This window comes from Caloenas nicobarica, chromosome 1 (assembly GCF_036013445.1).
Source record: "Caloenas nicobarica isolate bCalNic1 chromosome 1, bCalNic1.hap1, whole genome shotgun sequence".
In the NCBI taxonomy this organism is placed as follows: domain Eukaryota; kingdom Metazoa; phylum Chordata; class Aves; order Columbiformes; family Columbidae; genus Caloenas; species Caloenas nicobarica.
In genome coordinates, this window is record NC_088245.1 from 197,077,270 (window position 1) to 197,096,374 (window position 19,105).

At 41.1% G+C, this 19,105-nt stretch overlaps 1 protein-coding gene across 1 annotated transcript; it reads right to left on the reverse strand.

Moving 5' to 3' along the window:
* Positions 1-1,406: 1,406 nt before the first annotated feature.
* On the reverse strand, positions 1,407-17,612 carry FDX1 (ferredoxin 1). Its single transcript, XM_065643274.1, has 4 exons — positions 17,350-17,612; positions 12,533-12,657; positions 9,590-9,719; positions 1,407-3,961 (listed from the first exon to the last, which is right to left on the reverse strand). Exons 1-4 carry the CDS (start codon positions 17,514-17,516, stop codon positions 3,847-3,849), a joined length of 537 nt encoding a protein of 178 aa, XP_065499346.1. The 5' UTR covers positions 17,517-17,612; the 3' UTR covers positions 1,407-3,846.
* Positions 17,613-19,105: the final 1,493 nt, after the last annotated feature.

Sequence of the window (19,105 nt, forward strand, 5' to 3'; positions counted from 1 at the left end):
AATGGGAAAGCAAAAGCTCCACTATACCTGGGCAGACATATGGATGCTTGTACCAAGTCTGTTCAAAACCTTTTTTATCCTTTTTCATCTCTAGCAGATGCAAGAGATGCAGCCTACTGCCTGCTTGGGGAAAAGAAGGTGCTGTGCTATGGAAGGGGTTAGGACACAAGGGATTACACTGGCCTGAGATGACACTGCTTGGGGAAGCACACAAGTGGCGTTAGTGCTCAAAATAACGTTTCTGCTCCTGGGCTGAGGTCAAGGGAACTTCCAGAAACGTGCAGGAGCAACCCAGTGATACTTCTCCGCACACAGCAGGGCCACAGCTTTAGATGAACAGTTTCCCCAACTGCAAATGTTAAATCACTGCTGGGCAGAAGTTACATTTAGCAAGACCTTTTTGAATTTGGACTGGTTCACGTGAAGACAAAAATAATAACCATCACAAATAAGGAAGAGGTGATCAGTAGATTAGAAAGTAAATCTCAGAATTACTTTTACTGCTTGTTTCATGTACAAACCGCACATGCTGCTCTCTGGGCAGCACAACAGGAGAGAGCTCAGGGCACCTCAGCTCGCTGCAGCAGTGCTGACCTGCACAGGCACCCACAGAGGAAACAGCCCCCCCAGGACACAGGGGAACCCTGTTCCCCTTTCACAACTTCTGTTCATTTGAGGAGAAATCAAGTCGCAGCAACTGCAGCCTCTTTCCAACATTTTCTGCCATCCAATACCTCAGTGACTTGGCTTGGGCATCTCTTTCTCCTCCAAGATTTACTTCTCCTTTTCCCTCCCAAGGAATGGAGACTTTTTTGGTCTACCTTATCTTTGTACACCACATTGTCCTCTGGGAGGGCAAAGCCAAGTCAGGTTGTAGGGAACCTCCTCCATGGCTAGACCAGTGTGTGGTGAAGCACTGCCACTGTCACTGTCACCGCAGCTCTTTTGGATGTCACCTTTTCAGCTTGCCTCTAACCGGGATGTGAGGTAACTGTGGACATATCTGCCTAAAACCTTTTGGAGCCCTGAAGCCAAAAGCTGTGAACTTCACATTTAGAAGATTTTCTAACCAAGAAGTAACAAACTGTCTGGAGAACGTGCCATTTCCTCTCCCCAGTGACAGCTTGCAGTCCTGAGGGTGGAAACTTCCCCTTCAGGGCCCGATGTAGTGACACTGGAGTGCAAGACACCTCCTTCTGTCCCCTTCAGGCATCACACCAAACACTGACACATACAGCATTGTCAAAGTTCTGATTTGGAAATGCCTTTAGAAAATGAGTTACAAATACTGTGCAATGGTGCACGATAAAGTTTATACTTCAGTGGTATAAAATACAGAAATACATTCAATTACTTGAAGGGAAGAAAAATCAATACAAACAAGGTATGTCAGAAAGTGGTATAAAATAGGATTTATTTGCAAATCATTTTGACAATAAGGAAACAAGTATCTCTGAGATGTGCATTTTGGGGATTACATGTCAGTCCCTTCACCTTCTGATATTTCCATTTGCATGCAGTATGGGATACCTCTACGATTCAAAACAAACTTTGGAGTGCCCCTTTTTTGCCTTGTTGTGCTAAATAATTCCTGCCACAGGCACACTATGGGAGAGTTTGTAACAAGAAGCTGCCACTGCAGATGCACAACGAAAGAATCTTGGCTTAGAGAACAGTTGTGAGAGCTGTTTCACATTTGTTTAAGGTAGTGTTAAAGCCCTTCAGGATTCCCACAAGGAGAAGTGTCTGGTGCTGTAAGTAAAACAAACAAACAAACCCCCACAAACAAACAAAAATACAAACCCCAAACAAAGACAACCCCAAAACCCAAACACCAACACCTACCCCCAAACGCCAGCATTATACTGAAACATTGGATTTCTTTCCTATGTAAGAACACACATTACACACGGTTATGATTCAAGTTCCCGCTCTTGGAAGCTAAAGAGCTGTGTCTCACATAAAAAATAAAAAGTTCAGGACTTACTAATAATCATTGCATATAACTGAACTCAGGATAAAAGCAACACAAAGTGAGAACTGATTTACCTTAGCACCTGACTGCAGGAGGGTAACCTCTAAATTATGGTTAGAGTCACAGCAGCTGAAGAGGAAGACAGCAGTATCTCCAGAACATTTCTTCAATTTATTTCCGCCCTCTCCCTGACCTCGCTCTCTCCACCTTTCAAAAAGCCACGAAATATCAATTCCGAAGTCATATTTTGAATTAGTTGAGACAGGAAGTGTGTTCTGAACACTCTATATGATTAAGTTCTGAGCAGACACATTAAGCATATCTTGTTTTAGGGGAAAGGCCAAAGGGAACACCAGGAAACAAAGTAATAGCTACTCAGAGAAGAAATCAAATAATCCGAACTAGACCTATTTTCAATACAGTTCTAGAAGATACTTCTTTTTATAACAAAGAGGGACATTTTTTTCTCTTTATGAATTTCAAAATAATCCCAATATTTGACATGGGAAAAATAATATTTTCTTCACCTCTCCCATAAATACAATAATGCAAGAAAAGATGTCTAGATGTCATTGTCACCAGTTCAAATAAGGCATTAATGAGCACATTAGACCATTCAAATGTAAACAAACAAACAAACATGTTTTATATCTATGTGTATATAAAATACATCACAAAATATTAGAATAACCTTATAAGAGTAATAGCTATTGTATTAGTGACAACCATTTCATTTAAGTATTTAGGCAACAAAAACTGAAGAAAATAAAGAGTCTTAGAGACGTTATTTTATTTTGGTCTACTTTAGAAGACTAACACAAGATCAAAACAAAAGCTCTTCATCATCAGTCCACATACCACCCCACCCATGGGGGTTGCCCTGCTTTTAGGGAACATAGTCTGTCTTCATGGAATAAATACTTGGTCATTACACATCAACTTTTACTGACATCATCCCAAGAGCAAGGCCCAGAATCTAGGAAACTCTTCAAGCTGAATGCCCCACCTAACACCAGACTGCCTCCTGAACAGGCTCAAAACTGAAAAAGGGATAACGATTTCAGAACAAACCTTACATTGACAAACAGTGCCCTCTTCAATCCCAACTTGGTCGTCTTCAGAGAACAGCAAGAATTCACATTTACCTCCAGCAGTTCTGGTCTCCCATTAGACAGCTCCCAGCTTTACTCTAAGCCACGTGCATCCCATATTTGTCGTGTAATTAAACATAAATGAGGTTTATTGACTTCCTATTTGGGCAACAGAGGTGCATTGCAGCAATTAAGCTGCAGGTGCCAACGTTCTGTATCTGTCCCCAGGTTTTATAGTTTTAACAGTATTTTTGCAAGACAAAATTTGCCACATCTCATGAAGATTCCAAAGTCTGGAAAATCCCTACCCTGAAAATCCACTGTTTGCTAAGGAAGTACCATATTTAATGAGAACGTGAATTAGCTCTGAGCATTCCACCTTTAATGACAACACTTTTACAAGACCCCATGCAGTCCTACAGGTTTTGTTCTCTTACATATCCAGGTCTGAAACCTAGAAATGCAGATGAGTTTTTTGGAGTCTTGTAGAAGTGATCCAGTTTTCAAACATCATTAAAGGTTTTAGCAGAACAACATTATATGAAATCTGTAATACACTTGCTAACATTTACAATCAAATGATCAGTTATAAGAAGTATTATTGCATTTTAAGCGTAAAAATATAGGAGGTTCTATAAAGAAAATTAAAATAGCATTAATCTAATATTGATAGTCATATAAAATAACTCACAATTATGGAAGTTTCCATATTTAACTACACATTTAAAAATAAGTTATAAAAATAATTAAGCCTCTTTAAACCCCCCAGGATATTTTCTTTTAGGAGTTTTTACTCATATCTATTGATTGTCTAGCATCAGCAACAGCTTCTGGTACTCGAACAGTCATATTATCCATCGATTTCTTCAAGCAGATTTGGCAGCCTAACCGTGATCTGTAAGGAAATAGGACATCGTTGTTAGTTCTAGTCAATCATTTATATATATAAAACAGCATTTACCCCTTTATGCCTCCAACATTCAGCCATCCCAAACACATTAAGATCCAGAAACAGCCAACCCTTGTGTATGGTCTTAATCAAGACCCGTAGTGACTTGCACGCACCAATGCAAAGATGTAAGTGGCAATAATAATGATTTACATTAAGTAACAGAGTTCGGTACATTGGAAAGTTATACACCAAGTACCTCCTACTTGCTGAGGCAACATATAATAAGGGTGGCTCTTCCATTTCCCATGGGTCACTAATAGTTCAGCCAAGTGTAGTTAATGACACTTGATCTCTCAAGGGACATTTGGCATCTCTGAAGAGGTGAAGGCAATGAATAAGAATGAAAGTCTCAAAAAAAGCATAGCCTAACCCATCCCAGGGCCTGAAGGCAGCCCAGTGTTTTCAAACTAAACAACTCAAGATTGGGTCATTAAGCCAGAAAGGTAAGAGTGAAAAGACGAGACACATAGGGCGTAGAAAGATAAAATACTCGTAACACCTGAGGAGATGCAAACCTTCATTTTTCTACCCATCATTCAGAAGGAAAAAGATCGTGTGTGTGAGCAATTAAAATAAAAATATTTGATACTACCACAAAATTCTGCAGACATCACAAGCCAGTTTTATTGCTGGGAGATTTTTAATTCACAGAATCACAGAATGTTAGGGATTGGAAGGGACCTCGAAAGATCATCTAGTCCAATCCCCCTGCCAGAGCAGGAACCCCTAGGTGAGGTTACACAGGAAGGCGTCCAGGCGGGTTTTGAATGTCTCCAGAGAAGGAGAATCCACAACCCCCCTGGGCAGCCTGTTCCAGTGTTCTGTCACCCTCACTGAGAAGAAGTTTCTTCTCACATTTAAGTGGAACCTCTTGTGTTCCAGCTTGAACCCATTACCCCTTGTCTTACTGTTGGTTGTCACCGAGAAGAGCCTGGTTCCATCCTCGTGACACCCACCCTTTATATATTTATAAACATTAATGAGGTCACCCCTCAGTCTCCTCTTCTCCAAGCTAAAGAGACCCAGCTCCCTCAGCCTTTCCTCATAAGGGAGATGCTCCACTCCATCATCTTTGTGGCCCTGCGCTGGACTCTCTCCAGCAGTTCCCTGTCCTTCTTGAACTGAGGGGCCCAGAACTGGACACAATATTCCAGATGAGGTCTCACCAGGGCGGAGTAGAGGGGAAGGAGAACCTCTCTGGACCTACTAACCACCCCCCTTCTAATACACCCCAGGATGCCATTGGCCTTCTTGGCCACAAGGGCACAGTGCTGGCTCATGATCATCCTGCTGTCCACCAGGACCCCCAGGTCCCTTTCCCCTACACTGCTCTCTAATAGGTCATTCCCCAACCTGTACTGGAACCTGGGGTTGTTCCTGCCCAGATGCAAGACTCTACATTTCCCCTTGTTATATTTCATTAAATTTTTCCCCGCCCAACTCTCTAGCCTGTCCAGATCTCGCTGGATGGCAGCACAGCCTTCTGGCGTGTCAGCCACTCCTCCCAGCTTGGTGTCATCAGCAAACTTACTGATAGTACACTCAATTCCCTCATCCAAGTCATTGATGAATATATTGAACAGTATTGGTCCCAGAACTGACCCTTGAGGCACTCCACTAGATACAGGCCTCCAACCAGACTCCGCCCCATTGATCACAACTCTCTGGCTTATACTTAAGTATAGAATACTTAACGTCAGCAAGAATTGGCAGTGTTCTGTAGTACTTAGTATAGTAATGTAGGCAGAGATATTCTAAAAAAATGGTACTACATTAATATCTATACAGAATTCTTTCAAGCATGTAGTGATCCACTGCTGTTAACACTCCCAATTCAGTACTATACCCAAAAGTAATTCTTGTATGTAAATGACTGTATACATCAACTTCAAATTACTGGAACACATGTATAAATACATACATTAACAAAATATTTCATCTCATGAATATGCATCCATAAGAATAGCTTTAGAAATGAAATCTATTAGAGATGTGATTTCTGATATTTATACATAGCATCGCCTGTAAGGCTTAATTTGAAGTGTCTGCTACTCACTAAAGACCAATGTGGAGTTGTCATATGCAGGGACAGGAGTTGGACTCAATGATCCTTGTGGGTCCCTTCCAACTCAGGACATTCTACAATTCTATAAAGCTAATGGACTATGTACTCTGCTGTTTGGCAATGGATTCACTTCATACGAAACAATGCTGCCCTTTGTTTTAAGCCTGCCACACAGCAGGACAAAAAAACCTAGGTAGCACTAAACAACACTGTGAGAAACAAACTATCACTTCAAATTATTCCATAGCATTTACAACTTTCCATATATATAACCGGATTCCCCCATTCCTTAAAGCTGAAGAAGCTTGGACCTTAAAAAAGGATGACTTACTCAATCCCTGCATGAAAGCCATTCTACCTCTAACCACTTCTGTAGGCCTTTCCTTTATTTCCTCTCATTCTGCTACTTAAAAAACCAAAACAACACAACAAACAACACACAACAAACCAGGAAGTCAGAGGTGCACAAGTATAAAGGTATGGTGAATCTCTGTTTTGTCATATAATAGTATTTTCTGTTTTTCTACCTGTTCCTACCTAATATTGCCAATGTTCCATTTACCTTTTTAAGTTTGGGTTTGGCTTCTTTTGTGTGTGTGTGTGGTTTTTTTGCATGTGTGTTTGTGGATTTTTCTGTGGTTTTTGTTGGTGTTGGGTTTTTTTGGTTTTGTTTGGGGTTTTTTTGTTTGTTTGTTTTGTGGGGTTTTTTGGTTTTCTTTTGGTTGGTTGGTTTGCCTGTTTTGTTTGGGTTTTGTTTGTTTATTTTTTGTTGTGGGGTTTTTTTTTTTAAAACACACGAAACCTTAAGCTGACATTCCTGGATGCTAGTTAGCTGACAGCCTATTTCAAGTATGCAAAGTTACTACTGTTCTACTCACCTCTCCATATCCATTTATCTGCACCTTTTAAACACCAAATTTCATTTTCTGTCATGCAATGGCACAAGATCCTTGCGCATATCTTCACTAAGAGTTTGATTTTACCACACTGAGCAACACAGCACATCCACAAGCCTTACTCTTCATTCTTTTTTGCAAGTCTTTCACAAATATGCTCTCTACATAAAACTTAGCACCAATCACTTTTAGATCACACCGTTGATCACATACTCTTAACAGACAGTCAAATACTTCTACCTTGTTAAGTGACAATATTTTATTTTTTTTAACCAATTACTTATCTTTCACAGTGCCTTTGCTCTTATCCCACTGCAACTCAAAATGCAAAGGATTTCTGGACCTAGGTAAATTATATGAACTGTAAGATCTTTCTTCATGCTCTGTGACCCATTCGAAGAACTCCCATACCTATAACTTCCCTCTACAAAAGCTCTGTTGAATTCTTTCCTTACTATTGTTTAGTAGAAACTATAAAAAAAGCAACAGCCCATACACACAATTAATGTGCCCAGTATGGATGGAATCAGACTTACTGTTCTCCAGTTCAAATGATCTCATTTTTAAAATCTGGGTTGCTACTTTCCACTCCTTTGATGTGGAAGCAGTTTTAAACTGGCTAATTAAGCCTTACAGACAGTAGTTCACATTGAATTCCTATAGAAATCCTGTGAGAATGCTACCTAGTCATTACCATTTGTTACTACTCATTTTACTTATTTGCTGTAATACCACTTCTATGGACACATCCGTTTGAGACTGATACTTCAGGAAGTCATCTGCAAAGAAATCTTCCAGTGCATGGACATCCCGTAACAACAATGCAAAAGAAACTTTGCTTTTATGTTTTTATTATATCTTTTTATATTTTAAGTACACCTTCTACATCACCTATTGGCTCTTCACACAGACATGTTTCCTTCTTTTCAGCAAGCTATTTCTCATCTTATTTTTTTCTTCAGTATTCTTTTTAAACCTTTAATTTGCAAGGTTTGTGTCCCCCTGATCTTACTACCTTTAATAATCTCTACTACTCTGCAGTTATTCAAAACAATTTTTGTTTAATCTTTTTAATTAGCCCCTCATTTTAAACAGCATTACTCTTCATGGCAGCTGCCAGCTGAAACTTTCCCAAATCCAGAGAGTCACTGACAAGAAAAAGCTTTTATCCTTACGACAGAGTGCATCTCCATTACACAAGTTTATATCACCACAGAAGACCAGGTAATTGGTTTGGCCCAGAACCTAAAAACTCACAGGAGAATTGTGGTAGATGGCAAGAGCAAAGTAAATTCACACTTAGTAGGCTTAAGGTTTTTTTCAAGATTGTAAACGTTTTTGGGGAGACAGGAAAAAGGATAAAACAAAAGAAGCTGAAACAAGTTTCTAATAGCTTGCCTTCTTTGTCTTCACAACCTCCCAGAAAAGTTAAGATTTGGCTGAAGTGAGGAAAAGCGTACCCTTATGTAGAAACTATTAGTACAGGATTCCCATTACTGGTAGGAGATAAACAAGTTACTTCAGAGTACTCCTTTGCACAGACATTAAACACCCCATGCTATACAGCTCAGGTATAAAGCCCTCTGACATCATTGGAAAGATTTTCAAGAACTTCGACAGGCAGTTCCACTGAAGCATGAAGGGCTTATGAAATCTTGTAAGGCGTAGCTGCCTGCTGTTCATGTGGGTATGTGCTACAATACAAGCTGTGTGCACACCAGCAAGTGATGCAGCCCACTAGGAATGGGGAAGTGACATCCTAATTACAAGGCATGTGATGGTGGGGGAGAGGGACAGAGGGTTACTTTAGACTACCACCAGTCTACTCCTATGCACCGAAACGTCCATTAGCAGTTCGAGCACACTTTGGGATTAGTTTCATACAAAGGGACTCTGGCTTGTGTGCTCTGAGAGCCCTCTGACATGAGTCAAAGCACATCAGGTGGGGACACTGCCATGTGAGACACTGTTATCCTAGGGAAGGCTCGGAAGGGGGTTCTTATCAATGTACATAAATACCAGAGAGGTTGTAGAGTCTCCATCCTTGGAGATATTCAAAAGCTGTCTGGACATGGTCCTGGGCATCAGCTCTAGGTGGCCCTGCTTGAGCAGGGGGTTGGACCACATGACCTTAAGAGGTCCCTTTCAACCTCAACCCTTCTGTGGTTCTGTGAAAAGAAGATCTGACCAAAACTAAAATACTAGTGTAAACGCATTCATAGAATATATCAACTAGCTACAGACTAATGAAGACAGAAAACAGAAGGGAAGGGAAATGAGAACAAGAAAATTTACACATGGCAGCAGCAACAAAATTTCTGTTGAAAGAACTGAGTTTTTGGTCATACTTCAGTATCTGACACTTGTGTATCAGACACCTCTGAAAAGTACTGTCAAGTGCCACTCTTCAGTTGACAAGAGCAGTACTAACACCTTTTTAATAAGAATTTAGACAAACAATATTTAAACTTGACAGTCCCATCTGTGTAACAGAATCCAGCTATTCATTAAAAACTGATGAAGCATTCCAAGAATACTGGGCTGCCCCATCTGCATACCCTTCTTTCCATTCTTTGCTGTAATGAGGTGTTACGCCTTGTGTTGCCTTACGTTTCTGTGAGGCCATATGCCAGGTCCAGCATGTCCATCTCTTCATCAGTAATTGCATCCAGTTTCTCAAATATGTGGTCTTCAAAGATTAAATGACAAGTTGAACAGGCTAGCGTTCCTTCACATGCACCTAAACAAAAAAAAAGAAATATATGAAGATAATGGAACATTCAAGTTTCAAATTACAGCAGAATTTCAGAAGAAATCCTTCATAGGTGTCTGTCTCATAAGTATCGCTGTTGATTAGTAAAACTAAAGTTTCAAATATTCCCACATTCATATATCTACTCTGCATTCAACTGTCAATAGCATTTCTGCAGTTCCTACAACATTAAGATTTACTTGAATGCTGTAGTTAAAATACTTAACTAATTCCCTTTTTACCATTTAAAGAGAGAAAAGTTTTCTACTGTTAAGAACACAAAAGCAGAGACTGTCAGTCAATGCCACCTAATTTATTTCCAAGGTTGAACTTTCTATCCTTCTCTTTCCCATTGCTTTGAGAAGGTCTCCTCAAGAAGTACAACAGAAGCCACCTGCTATACAAAAAAATTCCTCACAAGTGCAGGAAGGAGAGATTTTGTACTTGGTATTCCTTCCCACTCAACAGAACACTAATGCCCAGCAACAAACGTGGTCAGGCTGGAGAGAAATGGTTTTCTCTGTGTTAAAGAGGCCTACAGGTACTACCTGGCAACCCAGCCTGAGCCAAGGATCTAACGATTTCCTAGGGAAGAACAGAGGATGAACAGAACAAGCATCAACTACATCTACCTGCTGCAGCAATTAGGTCACCACAAGACAGTGAAAGTTTGAAGACTATCAAATTTGTCTCTGCCACCATATAGAGCTACACAGACTTCACTTCTTTGAAAAAGAAACACGCAACTTCAAGAGAAGACAACAGCTGAACTCTTCGTACTTTTGCGGAGATGGGGTCAGGGCACACAACCCCCCACCTCTGATTTGAATTGATAAGAGTGAACCAGGTAAGACATGAGTCAAGTTTGATTTATTTACTCATTTCCATGGAAAGCAGAACCAGGAGTATTGTGACCACATCACCTCTGTACTCATATGGAAACAAAAGGAAGCACGGCTGCACGTATAGCCACTGCTATGAAAAGAAACAGTGGGATTCATCATCAGACCACAAAAACCACGCAGAAAGCACCACACTATTACTTATAGTAATGGTATCAACAGCATATATTCAAAGTGAGCATGACACTGACTAGAAGACTTGATTTTTAAAATATATCACGTCTTCAAGTACATAAAAATGCATGTGAAAAAGTAGAGTTTAAATAAAGTGCCAAATAATGTAAAATTTGTCATATCAGCAATTTAAGCGTTTTAATGTTGGGCAAGGTGAGGAGAGAAGGAAAGAACACTGACTAGTCTATTTGAATAGTGGAAGGTCTCTCTGCAACTGTAAAGCTAGCAGCAGCAAACAGAGTGCAGCCGAATCATTCAACAGTTTTGTAAGTCTTTATATAAAGATATTTCTGTTATTATTACTGCACACGGGATGCCCCCTAGTGATAGAAGTGAATAGGCAAGATTTACAGTTTATTTTTCTTCCCTCGTTACTTTTTTTCTAAACGCAAAACATACATTTTTATATTATTTATACTGCATTATTTCTCTGCCCTAGTATGATGTTTCATTAGCAAATGATTACTGAAGTGGGATCAGCCTATGTTATAATTAAAGATTGTCACAATATCTCCAATTTTTAGTTTGGCTTCTGCTGATTGACAGTGTTATTTTTTTTTCCCCACTTTACTATAATGTTTTAACATGGCTGATATTTACACAAACAGAGAAGAGTTACTGCAGAATACAAGCAGACTAGCCATAAGCCTATATGACACATCTAGTGAGTGATACATGAAGCTAGTTATCCCAATGTATTACAGATTTTTAAGAGACAATTCTTCCCCAAATGTATGCAACTCTAGTCATAAGAGTCGTCTCAGACATAGGTCTGAGATTTAAATTTTATTACTAGCAGTGAAATTTATTGCCACTTAAATAAAACACACCTCAGATTTAAAACTCTGCTACACTAGCCTTATTTTTTTCCCTCTCTAATCGCTCCATGCCATGCATTCAGTCATGCAAATTGTACTTCTGTGTCCTGCTTTAGTTTGTACTATTAATTCTTAAGCTCACGTTCATGTAAATATCTGTCCTGAGGTATTTAATTGCTATTACTAAATACCACTGCTTTGCATGGGCAGAATCCTACAACTTCCGTGGAACTAACTACAGAAAGTGCAGTAGTTTGAAGGAATAGGGAGGTGTTATAGCTTCCTCCTATTTTCATTTTTATCAGAACTTGTACCAAGTTAGAATTTCACTAGGGCATTGGTTTCCTTTACCCCAGTCCTTTAATAAGAATTAAACTTTCTGCTCTTCCCTGCTAACTGACATGGATTTGGTTGTTTCTCTCATTTAGCACTCAAGTACTACAGCAATTTGTGCTACAAAAAGCCTCATAACAAATTGAGACAGCATGGCAATACTGAAGTAACCACAAGCTGTTAGGAATACACCAGTTTTGTGTCACCTGCAGAACCTTTCAGCTCAGGAGAGTCTTGACAGCACTCTGTCCACATTCCCCTCCTTTAACATTCAAGCAAGGCTCACTACAAATATTTTTTTAGAACTTGACCCAAAATATTCTATGCACCTGCAGGAAAGAAAACACACCAAGGCGGTGGGGGGTGGGGGAAGAGTGGGGAAGAAAATCCAAATAAAGTACAGCTAAGTTTTATAAATAAGTTAATAAATAAATATTCCTTTACAGTTGGACTCAATGATCTTGGGTTTTTTCCCCCAACCTAAATGATTCTACAATTCTATAAATATTTATGAATAAACCAGTTACAGAACAATTTCTAGGCACTGGATACAGTATTCAGTGAATCTACTTACCAAAACCATCTATGTCTAGGTTATTGTTAACAACAACATCCAGCAGTGAATCCCCAGGTTTTCCTTTGGCTGTTAGTTTGTCACCATCACGATTTATGAAATGAACAGTTATTTTATCTTCTGAGCTGAAAAACAAAAGTATATAATGGATTTAAAGAAAAAGTTGTAGAATTTTTTAGATCTTTACAATTGATTGAAAACTACTAAACCAGTAATCACTATCAACTCTACAAGCACAGAAACCTAACTTATTGGCTTTTAAAAGCTATAATATGTACAGGCATTCACTGCTGTACATTGAACAAAGGTCATGAAATCAAGGGAAAAAAACAAACTTGGTTTGTGTTTTGTCACTAGAAGCTATACAGGATCCTGATGTTTTGCCTTTCACTGAAGGGTCAGAACTATTCTATTTTAGGCACAATATCTGCATTTATACCAAATATAAGAGCTTACTTTAAATGCTTCTTTTCACTCCTTTCTGTGGAGTTTTCTTTTGGATTTATGACATTTTAAGTGTTCTCGCCACTGGCATTTAGGACAAATTTTAGAATTCTCCCACTTCTGCTTAGAGTTTAAGGCTTTTTACTTTATTAGTTCCAAAATTTAATTATCCTCTCCTCTTATGAATGAAAATACTCCAAAAGCATTCTGCTTTTTTTGAGCACTGATTCTCTCAGGACTTCACTTGGTAAATATTCATTCTAGTGAAGTTCAAAGTTTTGACATTGTGTTCAAAGAAAGAAGTTTTTTCTTAAATAAACATAATTGCCTGAAAAGCAAAACAGGAAAATACAAAATTCTCTTGCTGTGTGCATAAAAATTTCTTAAGGCTAATGCTTCCAACACGAAAAAAAAGGTTTTTGGTGTTCCATAGTACATCACTTCACATGCAAGTTAAAGGAAAGCTGTTAAAATACTGACAACTAGAACACAGCTTGTTTGTTTTCAAACTAAGTAAAAAAAGAAAAACTTGTTGGATGGACAGCAAAGAAATCTGCCAAGAGGTGAGAGATACAAATAAGACAACTGAAAGTTAAGCAAAAATCTATGTTTAAATGTGAAATCCATGCTGAAGAACAGCATGCTTAATATTACCTTAACTCTTTTTAGTAATTAGATCTTTGAATGATCTATCATATGGAAAGCATACAAGCTTGAAAATCAAGTCACTCCCTGGAAAACTCTAACCTGCAGAGCTGAATATTAAAGCAAAAAATTTGAAAGTGGCCATACTGGAGCATCAGTAAACAGCTTATTTTTAGAATTGGCTGTAAAAGAAAACATGTTTTTAGCAATCTGAATCTCAGCTTGTTTTGAAAAAAACAACAAATGTTTGTTGCTGTAGATTTAATATACTTTTGTCACAACCGTAAGCACCATAATTCATTATGATGCTGTGTACAGTTCTTGACATATCATCCCTTAGTCCATTCTCCACAAGGCAGCCACAAGCTACTATTAACTATAAATTCATTCCAAAATTATAATTGATAATGAAGGATTGACCTTGCTGATCTGCAGATTGCAACTGAAGCATGCACTATAATAGAATTCAGAAATCTTAAGGATCTATCTTTACAAAATGCAATCAACGTTGTACAGCCACCTGTGATATCAAAGGACCACCTCCAGCAAACCACTCTGTGGGGGTTTAAGTTACCACTCTTTTTGCTCCTCTGCTGTGTTAACACCTCCCACAGTACAACCAAAGAAACAACCACCCACTTCTTAGTTACACTAGTTAAAAAAAAAAATCACCACCTTCACTGGAAGTTTAAGACTGATGGGTTTAGATTGCAACCAGAAAGGTATAGATGCACATTCTGACAACCAAAGTAGACTGCTGACAATGTAATTTTAAACTGCTTCCAAAAAGCCTCTTCAGAGCTGACCAAAACACTCTCATTTAATGAAATATTAGTGTCAACATGACAAACACAAACCCCTTACAGGAGACACAATGTAAGATGTACGTGCATTTATGCAGATCCTCTGCCCAAGGCATAGACATCGCAAACACTAAATATTTGTTCAATATTCAAAACATGCCCTTTCCTCTATTACAGGATGAGGCAATCACAAATAACATGGACCAGACAGCAAGCTGTCTGGCCATCCATTAGATCACTGGACCTTTGTAAAAGACAAGTCATCTCCCTCCCAGTTTTCAAAACACACCTCAAACTGTCTTCACCTGTGACTAGACTTTAATCTGGCACAAGAAGAGTCCTGGCCATGCTCCTTTATTCCTTCTATCCCCAGCACTACACTGTCATGCAGTAAACTGAGTCTGGAAACAAAGCTGGTTGAAACCCAGCCTTGGCAGGTCAATGGCCATATGAACATCAGAACTGGTAAACAGTCAGATCTGCCTCATGTGAAACTTGCACCAGTTTTAAAAAATTGTGTTACTGCAACTTCATGATGCAATAACACAACCTAAGCTTCGTGATCAGCTAAGACCGATCTCTTTCTAATACAAAAAAGTGGTTTGGGGCAATCCCCACTCCAAATCGCCCTGCCACCATCCTTAAGGAGCACTACTGCAAGGCAACTCATTTTGCTAATCTAGATGAAAATCAACCATAACAACAAAGTAATGCCATCTGAACCAGCAAGTAAAAATGACAGAAGTGCCACTGCCCAGAACAAAAGTGAGGAAACAGAAGCTGGATCCCCTTTTCAGTAGAAACAATCTTGCATAAGCTTCAGACAGTCATGGAACTGCACCATGGCTGAGAGTGCCTAACTGGTGTGGCAAGCATTCCCTTAAAAAGAAACAAAGATCATGACTGTGACCTGGTGTTGCACATGGTGAGACCAACTCCATTAATTCCAGATCTTTTATTATATAGTAAATCTAACAGCCCTACCTAATTTTCTGAACTTTCACAAATGAAACTATTATACAGGCCTCGATTAAAATACAGAAGTTATAAATCTGAACTAATCTTTAGAATATGTAATAACTATTTTGTGCACCAAAAATATTGTACCGCTATCTACACTGGTATAGGTGAATTCTGAGGTAACTACTAATCACCATGAAAGGAAAAGGAAGGATAACTGATAAAAACAGAGCAAGAGAAGGAATAAGATGGAAATTAAAACATAATGCCTGATACTTTACTGAAACGCTTGGGAACTTCTCACAAGCATCACCACAGCTGATGATTTATATAACCAGGTCTTCATCCTCTTGACACAAATACAGTTAAATTTTACATATACAAACAATGCTGTATCTTTTTATGTATGCAATACTTGCTTGCATGAGCTTTTCTGCTGGTATGCTTGCACAGTGAATGTGAGTAAATTCCAACCTGTGTTCAGTCTGTTTGTGAAAGGCCTGGGGGATTACAGGTCCTACAGAACTATTATGTAAAGAAATGTTTTCATTTCTTAGTATTCTTTTTCCTCCCATTTTTACACTGTCAAAAAATTTGTAATAACTTTTAAAACTTTAACAATACTTTACAAAAACATTTTGATTTTTGAATCAAAAACTGCTAATGAGGGACCTCAAAGATAACTGATGGTCAGAGCACTCAGTGTAGACTTTTTTCTAAAAGCTACACTGAGCAAGGTCACTCAAAGAGATCTAAACTAGCAACTTACCTATCTCATACGGTAGTCCTAGACTAAAAAGTTAGTCTCTCTCCATATTATCTGCTAGAACAAAGCAAAAGAGCACCCACAGAAGAGTTCAAACGCAAACTACTGAAACAGCTTTGATGGCGAGGGCACAACTCAGCCCTCTGGAAACAGGCTAGCCTACACCACTGATGTTGGGCAGGTCCTGTTCTGAGTCAAAGAAACTTCTCTGGCAACCAAGCATATTAGGCTTTTAAAACTTATGCATTTTAAACACTGAAAGTTAACTGTATGCTCTGACCTACCTTCAAATATACAAGCCACAAGCCAGAAAGCCATGCATAAACAGTCTTTGACTCAGGTACTAAAGTGGAAATCTGTAATTGTGGGCTGTGGAATATTTAATGTCTACAGATATCACGCATTTTGAAACACCTACTCATACATACTGGCGAGGAGGAGTTCTGCACACTTAGATGCATTAGTGCTATTCAATAAAGAAAAGCTATACCAAAGGCAGAAGAGATCTTCAGCGTTGGGATCTCTCTGATGTGCCGTACCTTTTACCACAGGCCTTGCCAGACTTTCACAAAAACAAAAACCAAAACAAAACAAAAAAGAGGGAGGGGGGCAAATGCTGTCCTTCATGAAAAAGCAACACTGATAGGGTCGCAGCCTTTTAGAAAACTAGTTTGAACATCAGGAACCCTAGTTTCGCTTTCCGTAACATCACAAGCTCTGCCAACAGGATTCCACGTCGCGCAGGCTTAGCCACAGGCCCAACCCTGACCGGCACACAGGCACCTCCAGCCAACGGGCCCTGGCACAGCTCCCCAGCCCCGCCGAGGGCGCTCGGCCGACAGCCCGCGGAGGCCGGTGGACGGTCAACCCGCAGAGCACTTCGGGGCCACGGCGGCCGCAGGCGGGACGGCGAGCGCCGGGCGAGGCGCGGCCGTGAGGGGGGCGAGGAGGCCGGGATCTGCCCGAGCGGGCCGGGATCTGCCCGAGCGGGCCGGGCAGCGGCGGGGCCGGGACAGCGGGCACGGCGGAGCGGCGAGCGACCGGGGGAAGGTCACGCAGCGCCAGCCGGTGGCACAGGCGGCCGTTGGCCCCGGGTGCCCTCAGCACCGAGGCCCGGAAAGGCACAGCGCTGCCGCGGCGGGAGGGCGGCCGCCGCCGTGAGGAGCCCGGCCGGCGCCTCAGGGCTCCGACCCTCTTACCTGAGCGGCGCCCGGGCAGAGAGGCTGAACAACCGGGCTGCCCTCACGGCAACGGCGGCGCTGCCGCAGCCCGGCCTCATCCCGGCTGCCGGCGAGGCGGAGAAGAGCCAGCGGCGGGAAGAAGCGGCAGCAGCCCGGAGGAGCCGGGCCGGCCCCGGGGCAGCCATGGCGGCAGCAAAACGGGAGCGCGGAGCCTCCACGCCGTTACCGGGAGAGGCGGGGTCAAAGTCCCAGCGCTTACGCCTCCGGCGTGAGCTGCGGGGATTCTCGCAACCATCTACGTAGCACACGGCCCGCCCCCTTTTGACGGCGGTGAGAGGTGACCGCGCGATGGGAAGAGCGGCGTTACGCAAAGTGCGCAGTGATGCGCTGAGGGAACGGGCCGGCCCTTACGGAAAAGGCGCAGGGCGCTGCTCGCCTGAGGCGCCGCCGCTGTTTTCTCGTCAGGTCTCTCCTGCTGTCACAGACCGCACCGTAGGACGGTGAAAGCTCTCTGGTTCCCAAATGCAAGCCCTATCCCGAGTCTTCCCAGGAAAATGGTGCCGTGGAACCCCACGTATCCTGCCCCCCTCTCTCGTTGGGCCTGTGAGGGATTTCTCGTCACAGCTTGGGCCCAGCAAAGGGCTCAGCGCCGTCTGGGCCCCAGCGGGGTCCCCGGCACACGCTGTGGCACTGGTGGCCAAGGGGTCATCACCACATCCCAAATGCCCCTTTAGGAGCCCTGGCCTGGGCTCCCTGGCCCTAGGCAGGGCAAGAGGCACAGCCCCAGGGCAGCAGGGACGGCGGCTCAAGGATCTCAGCTGTTCAACAGGTTGTCCAAGCAGAACCACCAAGAAATTCCCAGTTCCTCATCACTATTCATTATGACAGAAGATCAACTTCTAAAACCCAAGCATTAGCAATGCGACAGCAATGCTACCCGAGGTTTTAACAGCAGGTGAGCACTCACGGTGAATGGCCCAAATATCAGTATATGCAATAGGAAGTTCTGAGATTTCCTGAGCAATTACAGGCTGCAAATGTAGACTTAGTTTGGCTTTCTGCAATGTACACAATGTACTACAAATTTTTATTAGGTGGTTATGTAGATACCCTTCATTCTACCACACTCAAACTGGAGAGTGCTGAGTGAATGAGGAAGACATGGAGCATTTTCTTCAAAATAATTTATTCAAACTGGAGTGGAAATAAATGGGGAAAAGGAGGAAATGTTGTTTACTTCTGATGTTCTTGAGGGAGCTAAGATTATTCCTGATGCCTTATGATTTTAAGAGTGTGGTTTTGTTGTGCCAGAGTAAGATCAAAGAGGGAGATAACATAATTTATATGCCAAGAGCCTCCAAACTGGCTGCCCATAAACCAAGTTACCTGAATGTGCCAATTTCCTCTACTTCTGGTATATAGCTCCCACCCTCTAAGTTAGACTCAGTGTTGTTAGAGGGATTCCCTTTACCCATTACAAATATGGCCAACATAAGATTTTACATAGTTTGAATCTTGCCTTTTAGGCTTTATTTCAATTATTGCTTTTATAGCACCTATACTATATGAATCCTGTTATACCAATTTTATTTCCTGTCATTATCCTTTGCAATCCAGTATCCATAATAACAAATTTACTGCTGTCCCCATCTAGATTTAGCATAGGATTTTGAAAGTGTTACAATTACCTATATGCATAACGTATCTCTAAATTTCAGCTGACATGAGGTTGACCATTTTTTCTAGGCAATTTCCTTAAAAACAGTACCTGTCA

What these genes read in the sequence shown, in the direction of transcription:
- FDX1 (XM_065643274.1), bottom strand. Translation starts at nt 17,516, where the DNA reads ATGGCTGCCCCGGGGCCGGCCCGGCTCCTCCGGGCTGCTGCCGCTTCT. An exon ending in CCTAGACATAGATGGTTTTG is followed by an intron (nt 9,720 to 12,532) that starts GTAAGTAGATTC and finishes TTTTTTGTTTAG; the next exon opens with GTGCATGTGAAGGAACGCTA. An exon ending in GCATATGGCCTCACAGAAAC is followed by an intron (nt 3,962 to 9,589) that starts GTAAGGCAACAC and finishes ATTTCCTTACAG; the next exon opens with ATCACGGTTAGGCTGCCAAA.